Here is a 26,719-nt window from a genome sequence, read left to right on the forward strand (position 1 = left end):
AAAAATTATCGGAAAATAAAGAGAAAAAACCCACATGGTCCATTTGAGGTTTGCCTGCACCTTGTATATTGTGTTCAGTGCTCATGCCCTGCTCTCAAAAGGAGACACTGTAACTTTTGTAGCAAGATGAACTAGAAATGCAGAATGCATTTAATATGAAAAACTACAAAAAAGACTAGGACTATCTAGCGTAGTGAAAAGGGGGCTTAAGGCAACTGGGCACAGTGTTCCACTCAAAATGATGAATGCTAAAGATAAAGTGGATAGGGACCTCTGACTCTTTCGATTCAAGAACTAGGAGCCACCAAATAATGCTAGTGGAAGTTCAAAATCTTGAAAGCCTAAGTGGAAACACATTTCAATATCTGTCTTTTACATGTGTAGCTCCCACAGTTTTATATAAAGTGAAAGTCAAGTTTTCCTTCAGATACTCCAAATGTAGACATTGAAGCTAAGGACTCTGAAGGAAAATTGAGAATGCACACACAGACAACACACACCAAAAACGTGTCAAGAGGTTTAAAAAAATACATACACAAAACCCTTTAGTATAAAGAATCACATAATGGTTGAGTTTGGAAGGGACCTCTGGAAGTCATCTGGTCCAGCCCCCTGCTGAAACATAGTCACCTAGAGCCAGTTGCCCACAACCATGTCCAGAAGCCTTTTGAATATCTCCAAGGTTGGAGACTCCTCCACCTCCCCGAGTAGCCTATGCTAGCGTTCAGTCACCTTCACAGTAAAAAAGTGTTTCCTGATGTTCAGAGGGAACCTCCTCCGTTTCGTTCTGTGCCAGTTAAAGAGCCTGGCTCCCTCTTCTTTGCACTGTGCCTTCAGGCGTTTACATGCATTGATGAGATCCCCGAGCCTTCCCTTCTCCAGGTGGAAGAGTCCCATGTCTCTCAGCCTTTCCTCGTATCTTTCAGTACCTTAATCTTCTTAGTAGCCCTTTGCCGTATGCCCTCTCCAGTATGTCCACATCTCTCTTCTACTGAGGAGATCAGAACTGGACCCAGCACTCCGTTGTGGCATCACCATTGCTGAGTAGAAAGTAAGGATCACCTCCTTCAACCTGCTGATACTTTGTCTAATGCAGCCTAGGATGCCACTTGCTGCCTCTGCCACAGAAGCACTCTGCTGGCTCATGTTCAGCTTAGTGTCTATACATGTACAGGCTACTCTCACTGTGGTGACTTCAGGAAGCACGATACATAGAAGGAGGACTTAAGAGCACCTCCACTAAACACAGACTGAAAGATTTTGACTCTACAAGAGACCATGAGGCTGAAATTATATGAGGTTGTGGCAGCACTGAAATCTCATTTGTTAAACTTTTATCAGAGGGAGACATGAAAGTTGAGCACTGCAGGCCATTTCTAAATTTTGTTTAAAGTTACTGCATGACATATCCTTAGAGTCAGCTATCCCATGGGAAATTTTTTTATCTCGAAATACGTAACTTCTGGGATTAGACCAAAAATAGATGCAAACTGATTTTTTCCTAAATAATCTTGTCCTGTCAGTGTGGAATGACAAAACCAAGTTCAATACGCACTTACCCCAGGACTTGTTTCTACTGACATAGTATCCAATTTCAAGCAAACAAAGAGAGAAAGCAATCTAACCTCTTGGTTTAACTAACACTGAAATGAGTTCAGAAAATACAGTCTGAGCTTTAAGATGGATTGTATCTTTAAATGATTTAAGGGTGGTCTGCCAATAAAGGTCTTAATCACAGCCACTCTGCTAGTAACAGCAATCAAGCCTTGCCTCCAACTTTTGGACACACTTCACTTTACAGAAAAGGACAAGAAAGCACAATATTGCTAAATGATTTCTTAATTAGGGACGTTAAAACCAAATTTCAACATCACTAAACAAGAGGATTCTTACACTGTAGGACTGGTGGAGAAGTAAAGATTCAGCCTCTGCAGAAAGCATCCAGTTTCAGAAAGAGGAAGTGAGTAAGGAAGTAAGAAAACCTTCCTGTTCTAAGACAGAAGGCAGGACATCTTGATAGCAAAATTATTTGATTTACAGGAAGGCCAACAAAATCTACAATATCTCCTTAGCTTGAAAATCACTTCAGTTAGAGGAGTCCAAGGAAATTTATTTATCAGCCTTTCAGAAAGGTATATAATAAAGGTCCTGGAAAGAGACTAGTTCTGTCTGGGCTCTCAGAAGGGGAACCCTAAGTCAGGGTTTTGGTTTTTTTTAAAGTTAATTTCTAAAGCAATGGGATTAAGACTCTGGGATGTCCTTAGAACCCAAAATGGAAATTCCAGAGCATTTTCCTGTCTGAAAAATATCAGAAATTACAGACAGCCAAGTCAGATAAAAACTTGAAAATGTCTTTGAAAAAAAATGCTGTATTGGGATGATCAGTAACATGGGTAACAAAGAGAACAAACACAATTAGCATACATAAAAAATTAGCATACATATTTTGCCAATACAAGTTTGGTATAAAACTGTATTTTGCCTAATGGAAAACTTCTGTGGCAGCAACATCAGTAATTCCTGCCTTTTGACAAGATTACAGTTTCAAATTATTTCTTTTCATAGGCAGAACTAACAATAAAGTGGTATTTAGCTATGTGATTTAGCTATGATTATAATCATTTAGGTTGGAAAAGACCCTTAAGATCATGGGTCTTCGGACCAGTAACCTAGCACTGCCAAGTCCACCACTAAACACGTCCCTAAGTGCCACATCTACACATCTTTTAAATGCCTCCAGGCATGGTGATTCCACCACTTCCCTGGGCAGCCTGTTCCAATGCTTGACAAGCCTTTCACTGAAGAAATTTTTCCTAATATCCAATCTAAACCTCCCTTGGTGCAAGGTGCAATTTCCTCTTGTCCTATTGCTTCTTACTTGGTCATAAAACCTCAAAAGTACAGAACCTGAAGTTTTTTTTGCTTCCACCAGGTAAAAGACACAATCATATCATGAAAAATTGAAAGGATCACCATAGCAGACCAACAGAAACATTGTTTATGCTAGAACTGTTACTATAGTCTATTATTATCAGTGCCCTCAGAACTGTATTATAAGCACCACCAAAAAGATACATATCCATCCTGATGTTCAAGGAGTAAGAGAAAGCAATGCCAAGCTGTAACCTTGTTAAAAGGCAGAGGGACAAGCTTCCAGAGTTTTCACCTTCACATTTCAGAATGACTCTTCTGAATGGCCTGCCATCCCAGAACTACTAATGCCCAATTCTTTTGTTCCAGCTTTGAGCAGTTCTAGTTCTAGGCAAGTCAGAGACTTTGATGCCATACTTATGACTTTCTTGAAACCATCCACTTTACTGAAAGGTTAGACTGATTTGTAGGCAGAGTCACTGATGCAATGTGGTTCACATTAACTTTTGCATCAAATTGTTTCCTTCATGTGTCAGAGATTTCCTGACTCATTGCTATCTGTTAGAAAAGCATCATTACATTATTGTCTATCAGTTCTTGGACTTTGGACTCCCGTCTAAGCACATAAATGCTGTACATTCTAGGTAGACAGCTACAGGCTTCAAGAAAAAGTTCCAGAAGACAGCATGCAAATTACAAGTTGGATTTAATGACTGCTCTGACCTTTAAAACATCTAGCAATCGCTGAAGTCTTAACAGAAAAAGAATAAAGAAGGGAATCCCAGCATACACCTGCTATGCATCTTCCCAACCGTTTTATCAAGGAAATGTTTCCTGCAGAATTGCAAGTATCTTCATAGCATCTAATGACGAATGGTAAAATTTCAGCCACCCTCCATGAAGTTTAACTAAAGACTAACCAACCATGTCAAATAAAGGACATAGGCTGCTATTAGCATTAGTATGCTAATATGGCATCATATGCTTCTACAGATTATATTATAGATGTATATACCTATGAAAATGGAAGATAGATAGATATCTATCTATTCATAACCCCAAAGCTGGTAATTTTCTAAGCTGCTGCACAGCAGCAAAATACTACTCTGAAAACTTCAGGCTCATTTTAAATCCCTGTATCTATGATAAGACCCTCAAAAGTCAACACCTTAAAATGGATCTCTCTGTCTTTCAAGTTGGCCCTACAAATCACTCATGGTCAAACTGAAAATACTGGGTTTGTAATCAAACCCAGCCCTTCCCTATGCTTTTGCAGGACGGGTCCCATCCACAGCTCTGCAACAATGGAATTCCAGAAATCTCAAAAATGAAAGGAAGATTTGGAGGGAAAGGAGAAGAAAGGAGAGAGGGCATACTAGAAAAGGAGAGATACTTGAATAGTTCTGTGCCTCCTTTTTACCCATGTTAATAACCTGTAACAACAAGCACGTGAACAATGGTCTTCAGAGACAGAGACATAAGGGAAATTTAAGTATGCACTTGCCATGAAAGAGAAGTCCAGAGTGTTGTCAAAAAGGTTATCATAAAAGAACTGAACGTAATGTCTCATAAAAAAAAGATACAAACCACAAAGTAACTATTTCTGACAGAACTGAACTGTACATTACAGAGATATTTCAGAACAAAACTTTGTACTCTAATTTAACAGCATGTATTTCCTTGTGTGGCACAATATCTAAAAATACCTAAGAATATTTCCCACCTAGGTAAAATAAAAGGAGGACCTGGATTCATTTAGAAGACTACTTTTTTTCCTTAAATTCAAAAAAATCAAAGGCGATGGAAACTGATCTTTCTAGTTTCGTTTCCTCTCTAAATTGATGAAAAACTGAATTGCCAATAACTTCATGAAATTCTACAATTGCCAATGGTAATGAAATTACTAGTGCTGGCACAGAGATACCAGTTGGTATAAACTTCTTTCTTGATGGCAAAGTTACTTTAAATAGAAATTATATTCCCTAACCTAAACAGACTTTTAATTTGCCAGTTGCAGCGGACTTAGAGAATTGAGTTTTCTCCTACTCAGTAGCAAGCCCTGAAAACAAAGATAGTCACGGAGAGAATCTGGAACCTATTTAATTATAGGTGTGACATATCTATAGAGTCTGCACCTCAATTCAACAGAAGACTTTATAGAAAAGGCTGGAGACAGCATTGAAAGAATTAACAACAACAAAAAAAGGGCATTAAGTATATATTGTAAATGTATCCTCAGTGACAAAATTATCAAAGAAAAAAGGGAAATAAAGATCATAGCTTCTAGGCCAGACAGGCTTAGGATAAAAACAGGTACTGGAAATTCCACTGTTACTTCTTGAAAGAGCTCTGTGTTCTCATGCTAGAGATAAACACACGGAGGGCATTTCTGAAAAGCCATGAATATGGCAACAGTATCTTCTAAATATATCAATCATGCATGTCAGGAAAGATGGATCATTTCTTTCAGGCATGCTCTCAAGCGAGTAACTCAACAGCTTCCCAATTTGCAGTAAACACAGACCCCTTCAATCCTTAAAAAAAGGGGGGTTTCTCCATCTTCTCCGAGATGTACTTCTGCTTCCTACTCCTCTAGCCCTCTGCCTGGGCTGCAGGAGCATGAGGGCCTGCTGATACCTAACATCTGTTCTGCCTGCTCTATCCCACCCTCAAGGAAAGCCCCAAACATGCTCCCATTGCTCCCCAAGGCACACAGCAACCATCACTCCCCAGAAAGTTCCACGTGACTCAGTGCAGCAGCCAGGACAGAGAAAACAGCAATGTTCTCATATGCTCAGCCACACTCTTAAAAGGAACGTAACATTCATTACATAAAAAACTGCAAACACAAAAAACTGATACCATCCAGCACAGAAATTGCTATCAATGGAAAGGATTCAGAAACCATGGGTCTTACAAGTACTGAAGTAACAGAGGACAGATGAAATAAAGTCTGAAATGCAGTCATATAGTTGGGACTAATGAGGTTTCAGCTATAAACTAGGGGCTTATCAGTTGGAAGTGATAGATCTAGTTCCTTCTCTTTTTCTATCAGTCCACCATTGGCATCAACAAGAAAAACCCAAGTAAAAAGGAATTAATATCTTTTTGTTCAGATGGTGAATTATTACTTCAATTTAACAAGATCCTCTTGAAACATCAACAGGAATAAATTGTCCATATGTAAGAAATAGCACCACAAACTGATTTAAGAAAAGGCTTTTTCAGGAAACAGGAAGATTGTGAAAAAACTTTATTTAAGGAAACTGTAAGAATTTACCTTCTAAATTTACTAAAATAAAAGCTGAAAGACTACAGGATTGCTGTCCATAAGTGTGTAGCATAAACACCAACCAAAAGCATACTGAGCAACAACACAGTAAACTTCCTGCAACTAAATTTACATCAGAAATCAGGTTATTAGCCATCAGAGGATGGATGTTAGCAACCTTGCAGTTTCTCGGCTTTCAATTTAATCTTACATTATCAGAAAGATTAAGATACTACAGACCATAGAAGGACCTACCAGAAGACAGGCAAATCCTGTAGAATAGTTACCTAAAAAGTTTCCCAGTTTGGGGGAAAAGCTATGTAAATTCAAGTCAAAGTTCTCTCTAAAATATTTGTAACTCCTTTGCAGTTCCATTTAGTAAATTTGGAGTCAAAATTACGAATTCAGACATGGCATAAGTAATCAACAAAATTTCTAACCTTAAGTATGTCAGAAGTTTTAACTCCATCAGGAGGGTGAAGTCCTGAATTTTGTTTTGTTATTGGATTCCCCTCCCTCCCTGTATGGTTTTTCTAGTAGCCCTCTTAAGTTCCCTGTTCTGATAAGAGACCTAGAAACCAATAAACGGGTCTCAACCTTCCAAAAAATTGTCTGAATTTAGAACAGAAGTAAAATAAATTGTCAAAATAATTGATGTATGTTCTGTTGCACATTATAACCTTAAATACCAAGTGACTTCAGGTAAAAGTTGAACCACAGTAATGCATTCCAACAAGAGCAAGATTATTGTTAGTTTTCAGACTGGATTTACAAGCTGATTTTGACAGTGGTTACTGATTTGTGAAATTTAAGCCCTCAACTCCCTGTTCCAAGAGAAATCCAGGAATAGGAAATGCTCATTTTGGGGGGAGATTTCAGTGAAGTCTTTTGGGCAAGCTTATTGCTTTCTTTTTAAAACGCTCCAAGGCTGAAAACAAACCTTTAAAGTGTATAGATTACTGAACATAAAGCTGATAATCAGGAAAAAGGTACATGTAAAATATAACAATGGCATAGGTTATTTAATTTCTGTAGGTATCATATTCATTTTTTCTCAGATATGCAAGTATGGCTAGAAAAGATCATGTTCTTAATTTCACGTTACACACTAATAAAGTAAGTATTACCTGTGACAAAAACGTGGGAGTAGGATACATCCTGGCACTTTAAACCTGTGTTCTGATGGGGTAAGGTAGCAAGAGGTGACAAAAATATCTGTAGCTAAATATGTTTCATAGTGTGTCAAGATTTTGAATGTGATAATTTGATTTACATATAATTTCATTTTTCATTTGACTTCCTTTTCAACAGTATACATGCAGCAGGGCTGAGTGCCTACAAAGCTGTGGTTCCACTATAGTTTAAACACAACAGGTCTTTTGTAAATGTCAGTTCTACTACTTCAATAACCTGCTGAGGTTAATAAAACCCATCTGCTTCTAAATGTTATTCTCTTAAACAGAACTGGAGCAACTAAAATGTTACCCTGGTAGCACTTTCTTCTTAAGTTCTAGATTAAAACTCTCACAAAACATATATTATGGCATAAACATCACTTTGTGAGCAAGCACATGTATTTTACTGTTTTGAATCTTACCTAGAAATCTCTGCTTGGGAATTCTTCTCTCCATCAACTGTAAATGGTGATGCTCCAGTTAATAATTCATACATAAGAACACCAACACTCCACCAATCAACAGCCTATAGACAACAATAATTATGTATGTTACAATACATTGAAGTAAAATTGTTAACAAAAGAAGGAACAAAACAATGCACCCAGAAAGCAACTAGCAAAGGAAGAGCTTACCTATCAATATAAAAGCAAATCTGGATACAATAAGGCATAAACAACTGCAGTACTGACTGCAGGCATTTCCTATGATAAATTAAGTTCATTTTGAAATCTCTCCACTTAGCTGCTTCAACTAATTTCTCAAACTGAACTCTTTCTACTGACTACTAAAGTTCCTCTCCCTGTCCTGCTCACAAATTACTTTTTATTTTTACCACTGTGAAGCAGTAAGAATTCTAAAACTTATTTGAAATAACAGAGGAACCTAAGCCTTGCTAAGAGAAGTAGTGGAACCTGAGTTTTTAGGAGCTTGAGAATGAAACTAAGGAACTTTCAAAAAAGCAGTTTAAGAGCACAGGTCATAGTTAATCAGGGCACCTGAAAATGCTATGCAATTTTATCTTATAGATCCCTGTAACACATGTCATCTTTCACTTCTAATAGACTAATCATATTGCTCATATCTCCAATACCTCGTAACTTAAAAATATTTCTCTTTCAAAATAAAAGATGCTACTATGAATAATAAAGGAAGGAGTTCAATCATTTCAACAAAATTAATTTAACTACAGGTTGTTTGAACTTCTCAGTTTTACTTCCATGAAATTTGCAAATTAATGAAAGTTCTGCTTTACTTATGTTGACAACATTAATACAATACAGGAAGATAATTAGTGAAATGATGAAAATTTGCTCTCATATTCCAGGATTTTTTTGCTTCAAGATACTCAAAATATGATGTTTCATATATTCAGCCAGGAGTCTAGAAGAACTAGCTGAAGAAGTCTCCGTATTGTTAATAATTATCTTTGCAAATACACAATGGTCAGAGAAAATACCAAAGAATTTTTCCTTGGCATGTGTTTTTTCACAAGGAAAGGATGATCTGCAGACTCAGAAAGCAAATTTAGAAAAACCATAAATACCGAAATACTAGAGCACAACTTATAGGCAAACAATACAGCTATCTAGAAGAGATTACAAATCAAAAACACTGATTAACAATGAGCATAGCACATTAAGTAATCATTTTCCTCTTTTTTTAAAAATAACATCTTTCAGTTGCTTGATGTACAGTAAGTATGAAATACACTAAAAACCTTGTAACACTACATCACATGACATTACTAATGGTGACGCAAAGAGTGTGTGGTGTAAACAATTATCATCACATAGGTAACTGCAAAGTCACCCTTATTTATTAGCTAACATTTGGTACCAAACTGTGAAGCTATTTCTTATAGAACACTGTATGGCTCTGCACTGTATCTAATGAAAGTATCAGATAGAACCAATCAAAGATAACAGAACAGAGATCACACTTTAAAACAACAATATTGAATTTGTAAGCACTTGAGAAGCCAGAATCACAAATTCAAAGTGACTGAAGCATTGTAGAGGTGCTCTGAAACTGGTGAGACTAAACCAAGAGAGAGTGTACAGGAAGGAGCCTTGGTTCTTAAGTTTGTAAAATTCTATTTTTAATAACGACTAGGCAAACAGTACGGTAGAAAAAGATGCAAAGGTTAGTGGAATACAAAGCAGGTGTGAGACTGACTATGTGAAAAGACAAAGCACATTCTATTTTATGTTTAATAGAAGAATTGGGGAGGTAACCATTCCGCTGTACTTCAAACTGTGAACTCTCAGCTGAAACACTGTGCCCACTACAGTGCTCCCTGCCTGAAGAAATATACAGGCAAACTCAAGACCAAAAGAGACACAGAATGCATAAAGAAGGAGAGGAAAAAAAAAAAAAAAAAAAAAAAGAAGGACAACTTCTCAGGCAAAAGTCAGACTGAGTCCAGTTAGTCTAGAAAACAGAGATGGAGGGTGAAGTAGTATTTTTCAATGCTTAAAAAGGTTGTCATGAAAGGAACTGTGATCAACTATATTTCATGACCCCCAAAAGAAAGACAAGTCAACTCAATCTACAGCAAAAAAACCTGAAGATTAAATATTCTCCAAAACTTCTCAGTATAGTGAACAATCAGAATAATTTATCTAGGAACACTGTACAATTCTTTTGGAGACTAGGGTTTTTTTAGTTGCAAATATCACTTGTAAGTTATGGTTTTCTTGACCTATCCCATCAATTACTGACACTTTAATTCATAGTAAAAAATTGAGCCTCAAGCTAAAAAAAAATGTTTACAGTCTGAGAACATTTATGACATTAATAACCCACTCCATACTGAAGATAACAGATTTCCCTGATGTACAATTAAAAAAAATATATCAGTTTTCCACAAAGTCATTTTTCCACTCAGAACTATTTTATTTCGAAGAAATTGTCAGCTACATTTTTTCTCCCACTGCACATTTAGAACAAATTTTGAATAGAACACAAATAAGCCTCAATAGCTTTATAAATATGCGTTCTATTTAAGATTAAAAACTGAAAATATATCATACTGGATTTTTTAAATATAAGTTATAATCTGTTTTAGGACAATCTGAAATAAGGCATGTTTAAATAAGACACTATCACATCTTACAAAAAAAACTCAAGCTGAATTTGTTTTTGTTGCCTAATAAATTAATTTCTTTTCACTAATAAACTTAGATAGAACATACCTTATCATGTCCTGTATCTCCTCCTCTTACAATATCTGGAGCCATGTATTCTATTGTTCCACAGAAGGAATATGCTCTCTCATTCTAGCAAAAAAAGAAAACAAAATCCACGTCAAACAACTATATTATACAAATCGTATGGGACAGATATGGCTAACAGTTCCAAGATGCTGGCAGCAATTCTTCTCCAAATAGCTCAGAACTGCTAGCTAAATCATATTCCATCATATGCAGAGATGTACCACATAATGCTACAGAGTATTTAGTCTTCTACAAAAAAAAAAGTCATAGGTTTGTGTGGCAGTCTAAGATAAGCACACAAAAATTAATGTTTTGATATTTAAAAAACTTTCCCCTAAGTTTAAATGATCTATACGTTTCAGAACTACACAAGATTCCCCAAGGTAATATAGACACACATTCTGAAGGCTGCAGTATCAATACTCTAGACAACAAATGGAACTTTTCCATTAAAGAGAGCACTTCATTTTAAGTTGTACAATTTGACTAAATTGGATACAAGATCCTTTGGGTTCCCCATATTTAGGAATTTATTATGACCTCTAGAAAAAATATTTTCTTCTGCAACACACACATATACAAAAAACACAACATCCTCTCAAGAAGAGACTTGGAGAAAGACAAGAGAGAGAAAGAGAAAGGCAGACAGACAGACAGAGTTGTAAATTTAATTTTATTCTACACACTGAAGTTATTGTCTTGATTATGTTCAAAACTAAGCTGCTTTCACAGGCATGTATAATTGTTCCCTGTTAGCGATTTACCTTTGAGGTCAACATGAGGTCATGCTGTACCTTGCTAATGACGAAAGCACATGTGTTTGGGCCATGCAACATTGTTCCTCCCTTATCCTTCAAGCTTCTAGCATTTTGGGGAGAGATCCTGATAGGTCCTTTAAAGAAGAGTGTTCAAAAAAGCAAATATTTCAAAAGTCAGGTTTTACATTTGTAGATTCAGATTTGGAGTTTAAAACAGGTGCTATATAAGAGAATGTACTACACTAACAAGAGGAAGCTTCTAAAAGTAGAAATAGTGCTCAGTGCTACCCTGAGGCATAAAAATTAAACAGTCCAACAGCATATTATTAAATTGTATTTATTAAAATACATATACTGTGACTGGTTTCTTGGGGTCAAATTCTGAATTCAAGATAGTTATAGGCCTCATTTTGTTCAAATATTAAATTGAAATATTAACTTCTGAGACAAAACCATAAAATAATAAACTTTTCATGATTCCACTTTCTCTTTACACAACTATTTTTTCTTTTTGATTGTCTTTGCAGTACCTGTTATCTACAAGGAAAATAGTGTGATATAAAGCAAAAACAAACAAAAAAAAATCAGAAATTCCTAGCCCTCCATCCTGGCATCAGCCAACCTGAAGCTATTCGTATATCCCTCTGTTCATTTTTTCTTGAGCTGGGAAGGAGGGAGAGGGGAAGAAGGAAAAGGAAGGGGAGTGAAAAATACAAAACGAAACTGTTGTTCACTTGCTACCTCTCCAAAGAGTAAAGACAATGCAGCCAAGCTGAGATTTATGAAAACAATTTATAATGCTAATGTACCAAAAGAAATGGATAAAACTACTATCATTTAGTTAGCTGCAAATTCAGCAAATCATTTGCAAAATTATGTCTTTTTTTGTCTCCACATTGTGTAATAAAGCTAGGCTACAAAACACTACAGTGACAAAAAACAGACTAGGGAGTTGTAATGAGCGTATACAGTGGTACAGCAGAACCCTTATGATCTCAGGTACCTTTTGCTGGTGAGAAGGCACACTAAAAACATTTCAAAACATTTCAAAACATGCAGAATTATTAGTAGTAGCTTTTTTGAGGAACAATTACAATCCTTACTATACATAATTGGTGGTTCTGATTTTCAATTTTATCTACTTTTTACCTTTACTACCTTTTACAATCATTTTAGCTTTTAATATGGAAGATAGAATTTCTGAAACGGTATTTGAAAATTAGTTTGATTTCTTTCTTAAATTCATGTCTAAGGTATTTTTTTTCTCCCTTACAAAATTCAGTGTTTAAAACCCCCAAAGTAATTTAGGGAGGTTTTAAAAAAATTGGTACTGTGTAATATAATTTCTTATAATTAATTTTCAATATGAAAAACACACACTGTAAGTCACAGACAGGCATTTATAAATTGAAAACACTCTGGGATATGTTTGTAATGAGTTCAGAAAAACCTCAATTTCTAATCCACATAGGTAAGTACTTGTATCCTTTAGCTCTTGCTTCCCTTTCACTTTAGAATTGGTCTACTGCCGAAACTCAAGGCTGAACAGAGCCAAGAAAAAGAAAGCAGATTATCATCACAAGCGGAGATCTTAGCAAGAAATTAAGTAGTAAATTGGAACTCAGCATTAGGTAGGAAAAAAAAAAAATGGACCCACTGATCATTTCCTTCATAATCAACACTGATTTACCATCACATATACTAGCGTCATATTCCAGAAGCCCTGCAAGTACCAGCTTATGACTCTTACAGGGCGACCATTAAGAAAAAGCACCCTTAAACCAAATATTTGTTTCTTATTTAACCACGTAAAAATCTCAGAGGCCTATAGCACTCCCCAGAACATTAATAAATCCAACTGTCTGAAAGCAAAGCATTCAAACTTGACTACAAATTGACACAGATTTGCCTTTATAAGATGCTGTAGAAAGTCTCAACTTTAGACAGTTGAGGTCAGAAAATCTGGATACTTCTTTGTTATGACACCTCTGTTTGCATTGCATTTTATTAAGTTACAAGCCCCACCAACTAAATCTAACTGATACTTACAGTTTTTATGGCATGAAGTTCGTTCACTAGGAGCACTTACATAAATTTGTCATTGTTAAATACACCTTTTTTAGGGAGTCACTAATAGTCTTTACTATTATGTGCTACATGAGGTTTTAAAACCACTTTCAAAGAAAGTTAACTTCCAATATGAGTTTCCTCTTCAGTCCCAGTACTTGGTCTCCCCAGTACCAGAGAAACGTGAACATACTGGAGAGGGCATACGGCAAAGGGCTACTAAGAAGATTAAGGTACTGAAAGATACGAGGAAAGGCTGAGAGACATGGGACTCTTCCACCTGGAGAAGGGAAGGCTCGGGGATCTCATCAATGCATGTAAACGCCTGAAGGCACAGTGCAAAGAAGAGGGAGCCAGGCTCTTTAACTGGCACAGAACGAAACGGAGGAGGTTCCCTCTGAACATCAGGAAACACTTTTTTACTGTGAAGGTGACTGAACGCTAGCATAGGCTACTCGGGGAGGTGGAGGAGTCTCCAACCTTGGAGATATTCAAAAGGCTTCTGGACATGGTTGTGGGCAACTGGCTCTAGGTGACTATGTTTCAGCAGGGGGCTGGACCAGATGACTTCCAGAGGTCCCTTCCAAACTCAACCATTATGTGATTCTGTGACAAAAAGTGACTGTAAGTTGTATTTCACCTTTCATTTGTGAAATCACATTTTACTCTCATACCAAGTATGCAACCCCCTCCAAAATTTCAAAAACCACAACCAAACTTCTTTTTGTATTTTGCCCCCACAATTTACATTTCATTCAACCTTATAACATGAATCCAAATTCCAGAGTACATATTATTAACACTTCCATGTTATGAAATATAAGACAAAAAAATAAACAATGGAACTTGGATTACCTACAGGAGAAATCTCACTGAACATGCACATCTTCCAAATACTAGAGCTTAACATTTTTTTGTGTAATGCAGAATGGTCTTTTTTTCCCCTCACTCAGCACGCATGCCTTAAAAAATTGTCGTTCCCTCTTCTGAGTTGCAGAACAGCAAGCAACCAGACACTAGCAAAAAGAAGCAGAAGTGTGGCTAACCCATCTCTTAACTCAATATGACAATATCAACCTTGTCTTTGGAAACAGCATTGTTACGTTTGTTGCAAATCACCATGTTTACAGATCTTCCATGTTTACAGATAACCTGGAGATGGTCTTCAGTCCTCTAGCACACAAGAGTTGGTTTCTGTTTTTTTCTTTACCAAGTTCAGTATTATTCTTGAATGTTTATACAATAACATAGTTTTTATTAAAGGTATACAAAGTGGCTACTTCAAACAGGTTAGCAGCTTATGAGTGCAACAACTTTTCATGAAGCCACTGATACAAACAGAATTTTCTTAAGAGTTCTGGATCAGTGAAAACGGATAGGTTCACCTGGACAGCCAGGCATTTCACTTACTTAAACCATCCCTCTGTTAAAACAGAAAAACAAGTTACATTCCCTTAAGACTTATTCTTTGAGATGAGCTTATACACCAACACTGTGGATGGGCCTATATGTATTACCAGACTGTTTCTAATAAATACTCTAGTACTGCTAGTGCACTGCCCTCTTTCCAAGTTCCTTGCAATCATTCTGGCTGGTCTAAGCATCCTAGTGAAATGTAACTGCTTTAACTTGCTAGGGCACTTTCAATACCATGTGTATACGATGACCTCTGCAGCCTTTTCTCCAGATGATCTATTTTAGCATCCCATTTTCCTTTTCCTTCATCAAAGAAGAAACGGCACTGAGCAGCTTTAGGACAGAGAATTAGAATTCCTTGACTGTCCAAGATGGAGAAGTGTAATGTGGATTAGCATTTTTCCTGGAAGACAGTCACTTCACCAAAGAAAAAAAAAACAAACCACCGAGCACTTTCTTTGTTACGACTACATACACTGACCTTGGCAGGCTGACCACAATTACACCACTTCCAGAGATCAAAAAACCTAGCTCCAGAATTCAATCAAAAGTGCCAACGGAAGGATGGACGTATTGCACCATCCAGCTCCTGATGACCTTGTGATATCATCACCTGGCCCTGCTTTATAACTAAGTAATGCTAGGCAGGGATGTGAAACTCCCTGATGTTGTAAAAAGCATGTATGCAAACTTTCCTCCTCAAAGAGAAGGCTTACACTTTCATAGTTCTCTGAGCTCCTTCATAAAGTAAAAAAAAAAAAAACAACAAAAAAAAACAGTAGCAAAAAAAGCAAGATGAAGGAACTCCCATTTCTCTGCAAGGACTAATCGAAACTCACCACACCTACAGTCTGCCCAACAGAGAAAGTCACTACTATAATACACAGATGTGTTCTCGAGTACACATCCTAGTCTACAGCAATGCAAATTCAGTTTAGCAACACATGTAATGGCAGCTCAGAGACTTACTAAGTCTCTTAACTGTTCAACAGGTCATAACAGGATATGTGGGACAAGAATTGTAATTCCAAAGTGAACCACAGGAATTAGATGAGACTTCAAGAGAGCCAAAAAATCATAGATGCACAATATGCTCCTAAAAGGCTCATTTCTGACAGTAGGCCAAACTGTCTTCTGGCATCAAACTATTTGTATGAAGGGCCTACTCCATTATATCCAATTTAAGAAGTTACTGTGCTGGAAGGATAGTATTAGAATCCAGTGTTATAAAAAACCTCACACAGCCCAGATGCACAGAAAATGTCTGATACAATGTCCTAACACATCCAAAAGGGCACGGAAACTGAGCAAAGAAATAGACAATAGTTTCAGGATAGGTGTTTCCCAACACCTAGGGGATGAAGGCCTATGTTATTTTACCACATGCACGCAAAGATGTGCATCTGAGAAACAAACTCCATTTAATACTTGGCTGAAGAAGTCTTCAACTAGGACACAGGTAGACAATTGTCTGAATGTCAGGGCCAAACTAGTATTAATAAAGAAAGAAAAAAGTCTTCATAGAGATCCCAAGGGATTGTTAAATGGCATTAAAACTCCTTCAACAAGCAGAGAACACCATTAGTTCAGGGCCTCAAAAAAAATAATTAAAAAAAATCAAGTTAACCCTCTAGAAACTGAGATACATATAATTGGGTATCTTGTGCTTGCCATGCTTACTCATAATAGCATGGCAGACAGGACATCCCAGTCAGCTTGAAGGAAGTACAGAGAACAGCTTTCAGAGCTCCAAAGCATCCCCAGAACAAAAGATGATGACCCACATTGAAAGGTTCAAGACTCGGGCAAGCAAGGGCTAATGTGTTGAGTACCTCCTCAGTCAATGGTGTCATCAGTATGTTGCTGCTGAGCACTAAAGCAAAAGATTTCTGTTTAGCTTTCTGCAGATAGCTAGAAGTTGCATCAAGAGAAACAGACAATCTATACAAACATTAAGCACAAAATGCCCCCATCTGTTGCCAAATTGGCTGTTTGTACAAAAGACTAACTGAGCAAATTGGAGCATGCCATTTGACTATTGGAAAAATGGAAGCGAAAACCAAAACAAAGAAAAGATCAAGTAAGTTTTAAGAACCCACAAGATTTTTTTTTTCAGAAGCCTTGGAAACAAAACATACACCAAAGCAAAGCACCCAAACAAAAACATGAAAGAAGACTATAGAGGTGTGAATGCTGGAAAAGGTGAGTTGAGTTAAAGCTAGCTAACAGAATACTAACAGGTAAAACAAAACAAAACAAGTAACCACACCCACAAAGAATAACCAGATGCTCTTTCTAGAGTATCTGGCTCAGAATACTGAAGCATATTCCAAGTACACTGCTCCATCTGTGTGCGCCAAACCTAAGGAAAGTATCTACTTGCCATACAAATACGGCTTTGGAAAATGTTTCAGAGCTTAAGCATTTGTGATTTTATCTCCAAAGTGTGAATGCAGATATGGAAAGCACTCAAGTGTCTTAAGACAGTCATTCTGTCATTTGAAGACATATTATTTAACATTTAAATACACAGCCTTTGACTGTGTATTTACTACTTCAACTTGACAAACTGCATTCAAACAGCACGTGCCACTGCTCCAACCGAGATGGCTCCTAAAATCCTACAGCTTGTTTTATTCACAACAGTCTTTGTGCAAACACATTTTAGCCAGAGGATTAGCCAAGTACTCTTTGAAGCCATTCTTTTCAGCATTCACAATTAGGACCCACTTCAACTGCATGGAAAGGTCACCTTTGAAACAGAACAGACTGTTTCTGTTCTCCAGCTACTTAATACACAAATACTTTATTCTTAGCTGAGCTGGACTACCACCCTGAACATCAGATACGACACATTCTGAAACCATACTACTACCACATTCCTTTGAACCATGAAACTTCATGCAAATGAATTCTGCAACTTAAAAAAAAAAAAAAAAAAAACAACAAACAAAGCTACTCTTCTCTAAGTGTTCTTTAATAAGAATTCCTTGTTAATAAAAGTGATGATAGGATACAGTCCAAAGGCTTGGATAAATCCTAGAGTACATAATTTCTAGCATAAGAATTTCAAGAAATAGAAACTACATAATATTAGGGAAAGGGCACTTTCTGGCTATTAAATTGGTTTGGACTTTTAACTTCCTTGTATTCTGTATTCATATAAAATAATCTATGAACATAATCAAATAGCTTAAGAATTACTCCTGTAGTGTATTCAGTGTTAAAAAACAACAACAAAACCAAAACCTAGAAACACTAAGTGCTGTTGGGTAGAACACAGACAACCTTAGAGCTGAGGAGTCAGAGCTGCAGTCTCCTATGGCATGTATTTCATCTATTAGCAACAACTCCGCCAGTGAGTAGCACCTGGTGACACAAAGCAAGAGGGTTCAACGAAACAGAAGGGAACCAGTTAGCCAAACAGAAGCTCACTGAATGCATTCAGGGCTGCTCTCAGGACTGGATTGACTCTCCACAAATCCACTGAAAAACCCTCCAGTCCAGACAAGGATTACTTACTGGTTCTTGCCACATTTTTTAAATGGAGAAATAACAGAATTACTATGCATGTTTTAGCTGGGTTCCTCCACAGATTTCAGCAACATTCTTACAGGGTTCCTATGCTTGTCCATACTTGTTAGCTGACAAATTAAATTGCTTCATTCACTTAATCTGGCCTCAATGTTATGAAGGTTTCAAAACACTACAACCCAGTAAAGCAAGAGAAATGCTTAACTGTTGTTGGAAGTACTCTGAAATACCATAGCAAGTTTAAACAAGGTTTTTAATCTAATACATATATGGTCTTCCTAAAGTCAAGGATAATTCCTCCTTATTTCATGAATAGTAAAATTCTCCATACCAACTTTTAGATCAGATATATAGATTAAAAAAATCAAACTGATGAAAGTCACAGCTCAGCTAAAACTCTGTTATCTTGGGTCTTCTCTTCAAGCAATCGCCTAATGTGAATGTGTACACCATATAGATCATGCAAGCTACTACCATGTTTTCAGCTTTTATAAATACCCAGAGCTACAAGTAAGATCCACCACTCTGCCACGAAAATGCCTCTCACCTACAATAAATTGGAAGCAGTCTGTATGGAATATATATGACAAAATGAAAGCCAGCCTCCAGATGTAAACTTTCAAACCAACCTTTTAGAACTGGTAAAGTTATGATCAATATAAAGACCTTGCTCTTCATTTTATTTAGTAAATAAACACTCTAGCACATGCAAATCTGTAATCTCAATTGTTATTCATAAGTATTTACAAGTCAAATATTCTCTGATAGACAGTAAGTCATCTTATATTACCAGATGCATGGCATAAGGTAATTTCTTGGGAAATAAAAATGCTAAAAAAAAAAAAAAAAAAAAAAAAAAAAAGATGTCTTCACACAGTGATAAGACTTATAATTGGGGAAGGGATCACAAGGAATGCAAATGAATGGCAGATGTTAAAGTTTCTTTGACATCACAGTATCATAATTCTTGCACAAGATGGTACACTTCCAACTTATGTTGTAAAGTAAATAAGTGATGTTGTGCTTTTGGCTCTCAGGAAGTCCAGCTGAATACCGCAGACTACAAGGAGGAGAAACACACAGAGAGAACCTTCATTCTCTAAGTCATTAATGTTTCCTAGGTACATCAACTGATCAGTAATGAAGGAAACCAGAGGCAGTTGATCCCTCCTGCAATAAGAGATCAATGTAGAGACTGGGTGACAAGACGCTGGAGCACAGCCCAGAAGAAAGGGATTTGTGGGTTTTGGTTAATGGTAAGCTCAGTATGAATCATCAGTGTGCCCGGATGAAAAAAGGGACCAAACATATCCTGGGTGCATTAAGTATGTTATAGCTAACAAGTTAAAAAAAAAAATAAATATTGTCCCACTATACACATCAGTGGTGCAGCCTCACCTTGACTACTGTGTGCAGTTTTAGGCTCCAATATATGATGAGGATATATAAATATGAGAAAGCATCTAAAGAGGGCAACAAAGATGGTGAAAGGACAGGAGGCATGACTTTTGAGTGGATAAGGATACTAGGTTTGTTCAGCTAAGAGCTGAGGAGATGGAGGGGCAACCTTTTTGCTGTCTACAGTGTTCTCATGATGGGGAGTAGAAAGGGAGATGCTGATCTCTTCTCTGGTGTCCCGTGACAGGAAGCAAAGGAACTGCTTAAAGCTGCAAGAGGGGAAGTTCAGATTGGATATTAGGAAAAAAAACCTTTACTGAGGGTGGTCAAGCACTGGAAACAAGCTCCTCAGGGAAGTAGTCATGACCCCAAGCCTGTCAGTGTTCAAGAAAGTGTTTGGAAAACTGTCTTAGATATATGGTTTAACTTTCAGGTGGCCCTGTGTGGAGTCAGGAGCTAGATTCTGTGATCCTTGTGGGCCCCTTACAACTCAGGGTTTTCTACAATTCTATGATTCAATGAGACCAGAGCATAGCATGTTTCAACTGTGCCAGGAAACATTTCCTTGATGTAAAAAATCTCCAGGTATACAGAATGCTACAACAAGCTTTTACGAAACTAAGAAAGGTGACTTCACACAGCAGATTCTTCAACAAGATTTGGACTAGCCAGGTATTTCTGGTATCTGCAAAACGACTGCTGTGAATTGTGCTGGATACCGTCACAGACTGCAAGGATTGGAATAATCCAGAAGTGCTTGTGAAGTTCCCCAAATGACTGTTTTGTGGTATGATTATCAATACACTAACTGTACCTAAGAAAAATTCTATTTCTAAATTAGTGCTTCATATAAATTCTGAACAGGAAACCCACAGAAAAATTTCTATGATTTCTCCTATACTTCTCATAGGGTCTTAATTACATGTGAAATCTGTACTCTCTTTTGCATCAGCTACAAGTGTCTAGCAGAAGAAATGTCAGTCTGCTCTAACAAAAGGCATACAATGGATTGTACCACTGTTTTGAAGGTTCAGTGATGGCAACAAACATCCCCAGTATGCTCTCACAAAGGCTTTAGTAGAAAACAATAGCTCAGGAGAGCAACACTGTCCTAAAAGATCTATCTAGCTTTGTATTATAGTATTTAACAGCTCCTGGCACTAATTTAAATTGAATGTGCAGAAGTTCCAACACATCTTGCATAAATACTTTTAACTGATACCTAACTAGGATAGTGTGTGACACTTCACCCAGTGATGAACAAGTCATCCCAAATGAAACCTGCATGTTACACTTCCACAAGTAGTCTCACTCAAAAAGGTAAGGCAGAAAAGCAGACTCCAATTCAGAACTAGAAATGGCCACAAAAGGTAACAGTACTGGAAATACATTAAATAGGTAGTCAATCCTCTTGAAGAATAATGCTAATGTGGTTTTGTGAGGTTCCTGCAGTCTCTTGGTGTGCATATTCATCAGTATCAATACAATAGGAACAGCTTCAGCCACAATAATATGGCAAATGACCCTTGTATTTCATGGGTTTACTAATTTCTTCATTAACAAGGAACAACATTTTAAACAATAAATACTAAACTCTCCCTTGTAATTATTTTTATTTATTCAATGCATATTAGGAAATTGACAGAAACATCATCCATTCTACCATTTTTATGAGGTCATTGAAGAAAAAAAGTAATTAGTTGAGAAATAAGCAAATTCAGATAGTAAAGGGTAAAAAGGATACAGGCATTCAGGAGTAAGACTTAACTATGAGTATGGGCCCACCTAAAGAGTTTCACATGTTATGAAATAAAATAATTTTCTTGCAACATAGAATCACAAAACGGTTGGGGTTGAAAGGGACCTCTGGAGATCATATAGTCCAACCACCTGCTAACACATGTTCTCCTAGAGTAGGCTGACCAGACTGGCATCCAGGAGGGTTGTGAATGTCTCCAGAGAAGGAGGCTCCACAGCCTCTCTGGGCAGCCTGTTCTCTGGCACCCTCACAGTAAAGTTTTTCTTCATATTCAGATGGAACTTCTGTTGCAGTTTATACCCGTTGGCCCTTGTCCTGTCGCTTGGCACTACTGAAAAGAGGCTGGCCCCATCCTCTTGACCAGGGGTCCTCAAACTATGGCCCGTGGGCTGGATACGGCCCCCCAGGGTCCTCAATCCGGCCCCCGGTATTTACAGACCCCCCACCCCATCTCCCCCTCCGCCGGGGGTTGGGGGGGGAAACCAAGCAGCCGCAGATGGCTGCCTGCCACTTGATCTGCACACCGGCCCCCTGGTTAAAATGTTTGAGGACCCCTGCTCTTGACACTCGCTCTTAAAATATTTGTAGACATGCACAAGATTGATAATCCATCCCTTAATCTCCTCAAAAGCCCAAAGTGGTAGTTATGAACATTTCATTTCTAGGTATGCACAGATCCTAGCATTTGTACCTCTGCTAGGGAAGTCTCACTGTTGCTTTTCATTTGACTAACCCAGGAAAATATGCTAGAGTAAAACTACCTTCCTTAATTGCTTACACCTCTAAACAAATGTTTCAAGTCCAAAGTTGTCTTTGAAATCCCTTTAACAAAGGAAGAAAGTCGAAGTTAACTTCCAGGTTGCATTAACTACACCTTCCCTGGGCTCTATCGGTACTGTAACAAATAACATCATTCAGAAACATTAAAAAAAATAGCAATTTTCTAGAATACAAGGGACAGTATCATTATTGTTGCTATTTTGTACAGCTGCAAGTGGATGTGATTAGAGTTCTGGAAGTCATAACTTAGCTTTTGACTACAAGCATAAATGGTGAAAACTCTCCTAGTATAACCATGTCAGGGCCCTGAGCTTATCGACAGGCTGTGCAACCTCCTTCTCCAGTTCCAGGGGTTAAGGCATCTCTGGCTCAAGACCAACACTGACACAGTGCAGCTGAGCAACCTGTATGGAACCCTGTCAGGGGCCTCCTCCACCTTCAGCTGGGAGCAGAAGTTCAGGCTCCCATTCTTCATTCCTTGTGTCAGCTGTGCTGCAGGTATGCCTGTGCTTGGCTGTGTACTTCACAGATCCTGACCCACTAACTTCAAATCCTGGCTTGACCTCAAGCCTCTCTCCTCACAACAAGCTTGTCTGACAACCACTGGACTGTTGTCTGAGCCTGTCTTACCACCACTGGAGTTGCTGATCCACACCTGCCTTGCTGCCACCCTTAGCTCACAGTAATGCAGAGAGCAGTCTCCCCATCCTGCTGCTCCCTGACAAACTAGTCAAGAACCACAGTTCCTCTAGAAAGATTATGACTGAAGAACTTAAGCAGTTGAAGAGTTCAGCAGTACTCCACAGATTATCTCATACATCAACTATCAGCAAACTGTTTATAAGCTACTGATTAAGCAAGCCATTAGAGGTCCCTTGGCAAGTTTATTGAGAAAACCAGGACCATAGGATAAATCAAAAGAATAGTCATAAATGGAAATTTGAAATGCCATAGAGGACACAAAGGTGCTACTAACAAGCTGATCTGCTACATGGATTTTGCATTTCGGGAAAATCACAAGTAAAGATTGAAAAGCCTAAATTCCATGCAGAAACAAGCCTCGTACCTTCAGTGAACCCTAGAGGTCATCCTATCTGAAAGTGATCTTATTGATATTTACCTCAAAAATAAAAATACACCAGGAAAAAAGCCCATTTCCATACAAATCAGATCTGTAATGTTCTTCATCATTTTAATTGTCCAGAGTAAAAATACTGTCAACTTAAGACGACATATGAAAATTGACAGAAAAGCCCCCTTGTTCAAAGATGTGATGTAGACTTAAAATGAGAAATAAAAAGTCTGTTCCAACGGAGTGCATGCCAGACTAAGTGGTTTCTTCCTTTTTCTCACTTTTTTAATTTTTATTCCTTTGGGAACCTTTTTGGTTGTAATACCCAGACATAACACTGGGTACTTAAAACTGTCCATAAGAAAAAGAGTACAACTTCACCCAAAACATCTCTCAGCTGCAGACTGTTGCTTGTGCAGCTGTAACTTCTATTCAGGACCAAAACTATGATCTCTGTAGAAGACTAAAGAAGAAGAACAAAGACAGGAAAAATGTTTAGTGGTACACTAGTTAGACTGCTCTGTTGCATTTGACAAAAATCATAATGAAGATTGTAGTACAAAAATAAAGATTCAGACTAGACCAAGAACGGTTGCAATATGGTAGATCAAACTATTAATTCTTCTTGAGATGACATTTCAAAGAATAAACATATAAGGTCATCTGAAATGAATTACAAATCCTATCCTGGTGGCTGTTCCTACTTAAAGCCAGTTAAGTCAAAATACCATGTTCTTTACTATAACTCATGCCAGAGCTAGACACACCAATGACTTCTACTTCCAAAACAGACATGGAATCAGGCTACTGAATTTTTCAAGGAAGAATAGATTTGCCTGCCAGCAGCTACCACTGGAACAGGAACTTAAAAGGGACAGCAAGAACAGCTAAACCTGGTATTGTATGCCAGCCAAGAAACATGTGACCTCTACAGCTGTGGCCCGAAAACATAACTCAATGCAAGGTTATGTTGTTATGTAATGTCAAGTGGAGGTTCAAGAAACAGTTTCCACTGATTTATACAACAACTATGTTTGCTTTCGCAGTGTAATGCAACTGCAATTCTTCAAGGAATTCTTTAAACCAGTTCATGATAATGGATTTGTAAAGCAAAAAACCAAGAGAAAACAAGTCTCAGCTCCATAGGGACAAAAAATTATCAAAAAAATCAGAAACAGCACATAATTGTGTGGGAAGAATGCAAGTATGAAACCACTGTCATCCTGGATGAACATTTTGTACTAGGGTCTTCTCAAAAATCTAGGTTTCGGAAGACTTGTTTTCTGAAACATCACTTTTTGATAAGAGAGGGGTAACAGTACCAAAAGAGAGAATGGTATATGAAGCAAAACATGAAAAATATCCTCTTTCTCGTACCTTATAATTTTGCCTCTATTTGAAAAGAGTACTGATTCTGGGAAGAACTGTACTAGCTGCCACAAGTCTTCAAAAATGTATTTTTTTAAGAAAGAGAATATAAAAAAATGCATAGGAGATTGAAAATAAACATTCATAGCATTGAAGAGCACCACATGTAAAAAGGTAGATGAGTAGGAGTGGCCAATTTTGCTCAAAAGCAAACCATCTGGTTCTAAATTAATTTTCATATCGCCACAAATTCCTGGTCATTTACGGTTTTCACACCTGGTTGCCCCAGTTTCATTGAAGTTAAGTATTTGCAGTAATTCAAGAGGTAAAAAAAAATCTCTGAGAAAAAAAAAATTAATGAGGATGGCAGCATTTCCCCTCAAGAAGTTACATTGTTTTTTGTTTTCCCTTGAAAAACAGAGAAAGAATTTTCCCAAGTTGACTAGCAACATAGTATTTTATAGATCCAATAGAAGATACCAGGCTATTTAACACACAGATCAGTATTTCTTCCCAAAATGTGATTTTTAAGTGGCATATTACAATACCAAAAGAGTATCCTTAGAGCAGTCCCTGTAAGAATTATCATCTGACTTGCATGAATTCTTAATGGCACTTTGGGATTTTGGCATCAAAGTCTGGACAGAATGTATTCTGTGTTCCAGTCTTTGCATTAGTGCTCCAAGCTGAGAAAGCACAATCATCTTTTGTGATAAGCATTGAAAATGGGACACCTCCTGGGCTAAGGCACAAACAGCCATCTGATCACTGATGACCTGTTTTTGCAATTAAATGAGTCCAGTTCAATTGTGTGCCTTTAGAGTGCCTGGTATGTTCTCAATATTCAATTTCAGAACACTTAAAACACCAACAGTAGTACGCCAATTAAAGCTAAAAGGTTTTGCCATTGTTTCATGTCCTTTTCCAAAATAAGGGAAACAATGACTAATTGTCCAGACAGATCTATAACCAATGCTAACATATGTCAACTAACTTCACTATTCAGTTTATTCTTTCTTACTTTTTTACTCTTTGTAGACATGTAAATCTACCCCAACTTATGACTGTGTGATGTCTGCATCACTGAACAATTAACTAAAATGCAAGCAGATGTAGTAAGTCATCCCCAGCATGGATTATTCTAACATCTTTGCAAAAGAGCGAGCAATGTTCAAAGGATGTACTATCAAATTTTGAAGATCAGACATTACCACTTTAATTGGACAATTATAAATGGTCTTGTAAAGGTAAATGCACAGATAATCTAACAGGTCACTCAAGTGAGATGACCGTTCATACAGCACTAAACAAGAATTAAGTTGTACTCACTTCCCTCTGTTCTGGACTACCTTTGAATTGCTCTAGCAATGTGTACAAATCTCCTCCTACTTCACCTACCAAAATCTGCAGCAGGCTAACCACCTTTTTATCATTTTTCCTTTAATGAAATTTCCTTTAAAATATTTTAAAATTAATTTTCCTTCCTGAACAAAACGTTCACTCACCCAGCTAATAAATAAAACAAACAATTCAACAGTGAAAAGCACCTGACAGTTATAACTAAATTTGCAACTCTGATCAAGATGCTTTCAGATGGGAAAACAATAACGCATATGAACTATTCATTCTATGCAGACAGACATCCAAATATCCATCCAACTGACCTATTTACAATTCAATCATCCCTCAATACAGACTATCTACTATTACATATTTATTACTAAGGTATTTGTATGCTCTCAGATACATTGTTTGAAGACTGACAACATTCAGTATTCACTACGTAATTTTTCTCAAGCTTCATTAAGCAAACACAAAAAGCTTCAAAATAAACAAGCTAATGCAGAAGAAATGCACTAATGCAGAAGAACTGAGCGTTTCACTGTACTCTGGAAGCATACTTGTGGAATTTAATCAACAAGAAAAAAGTTAATTGTTACTCATGGTCCAATAAAATAGATTATTACTACATAATTCAATGAATGTGTTCAGATTACTTTTTCTAGGATATAAAGGTCTCCATATATAGTGA

General features: G+C 37.3%; 1 protein-coding gene across 5 annotated transcripts in view; it reads right to left on the reverse strand.

Moving 5' to 3' along the window:
* Window positions 1-26,719, reverse strand: part of RPS6KA5 (ribosomal protein S6 kinase A5) — an 81,656-nt gene that overhangs the window by 21,417 nt on the left and 33,520 nt on the right. For 3 of the 5 annotated variants that reach the window (XM_055798133.1, XM_027793195.2, XM_027793193.2), the window contains exons 6-7: window positions 10,515-10,598; window positions 7,740-7,843 (exon numbers count right to left, since the gene is read on the reverse strand). In XM_055798133.1, coding sequence (XP_055654108.1) covers window positions 7,740-7,843; window positions 10,515-10,598 — 188 coding nt within the window. Of the gene's footprint in view, window positions 1-7,739; window positions 7,844-10,514; window positions 10,599-11,299; window positions 11,428-26,719 lie in introns of all 5 variants that reach the window. The other 2 variants (XM_027793196.2, XM_027793194.2) reach the window with 2 other exon arrangements.

The sequence above is a fragment of the Falco peregrinus genome, chromosome 1 (assembly GCF_023634155.1).
Source record: "Falco peregrinus isolate bFalPer1 chromosome 1, bFalPer1.pri, whole genome shotgun sequence".
Taxonomy (NCBI): Eukaryota; Metazoa; Chordata; class Aves; order Falconiformes; family Falconidae; genus Falco; species Falco peregrinus.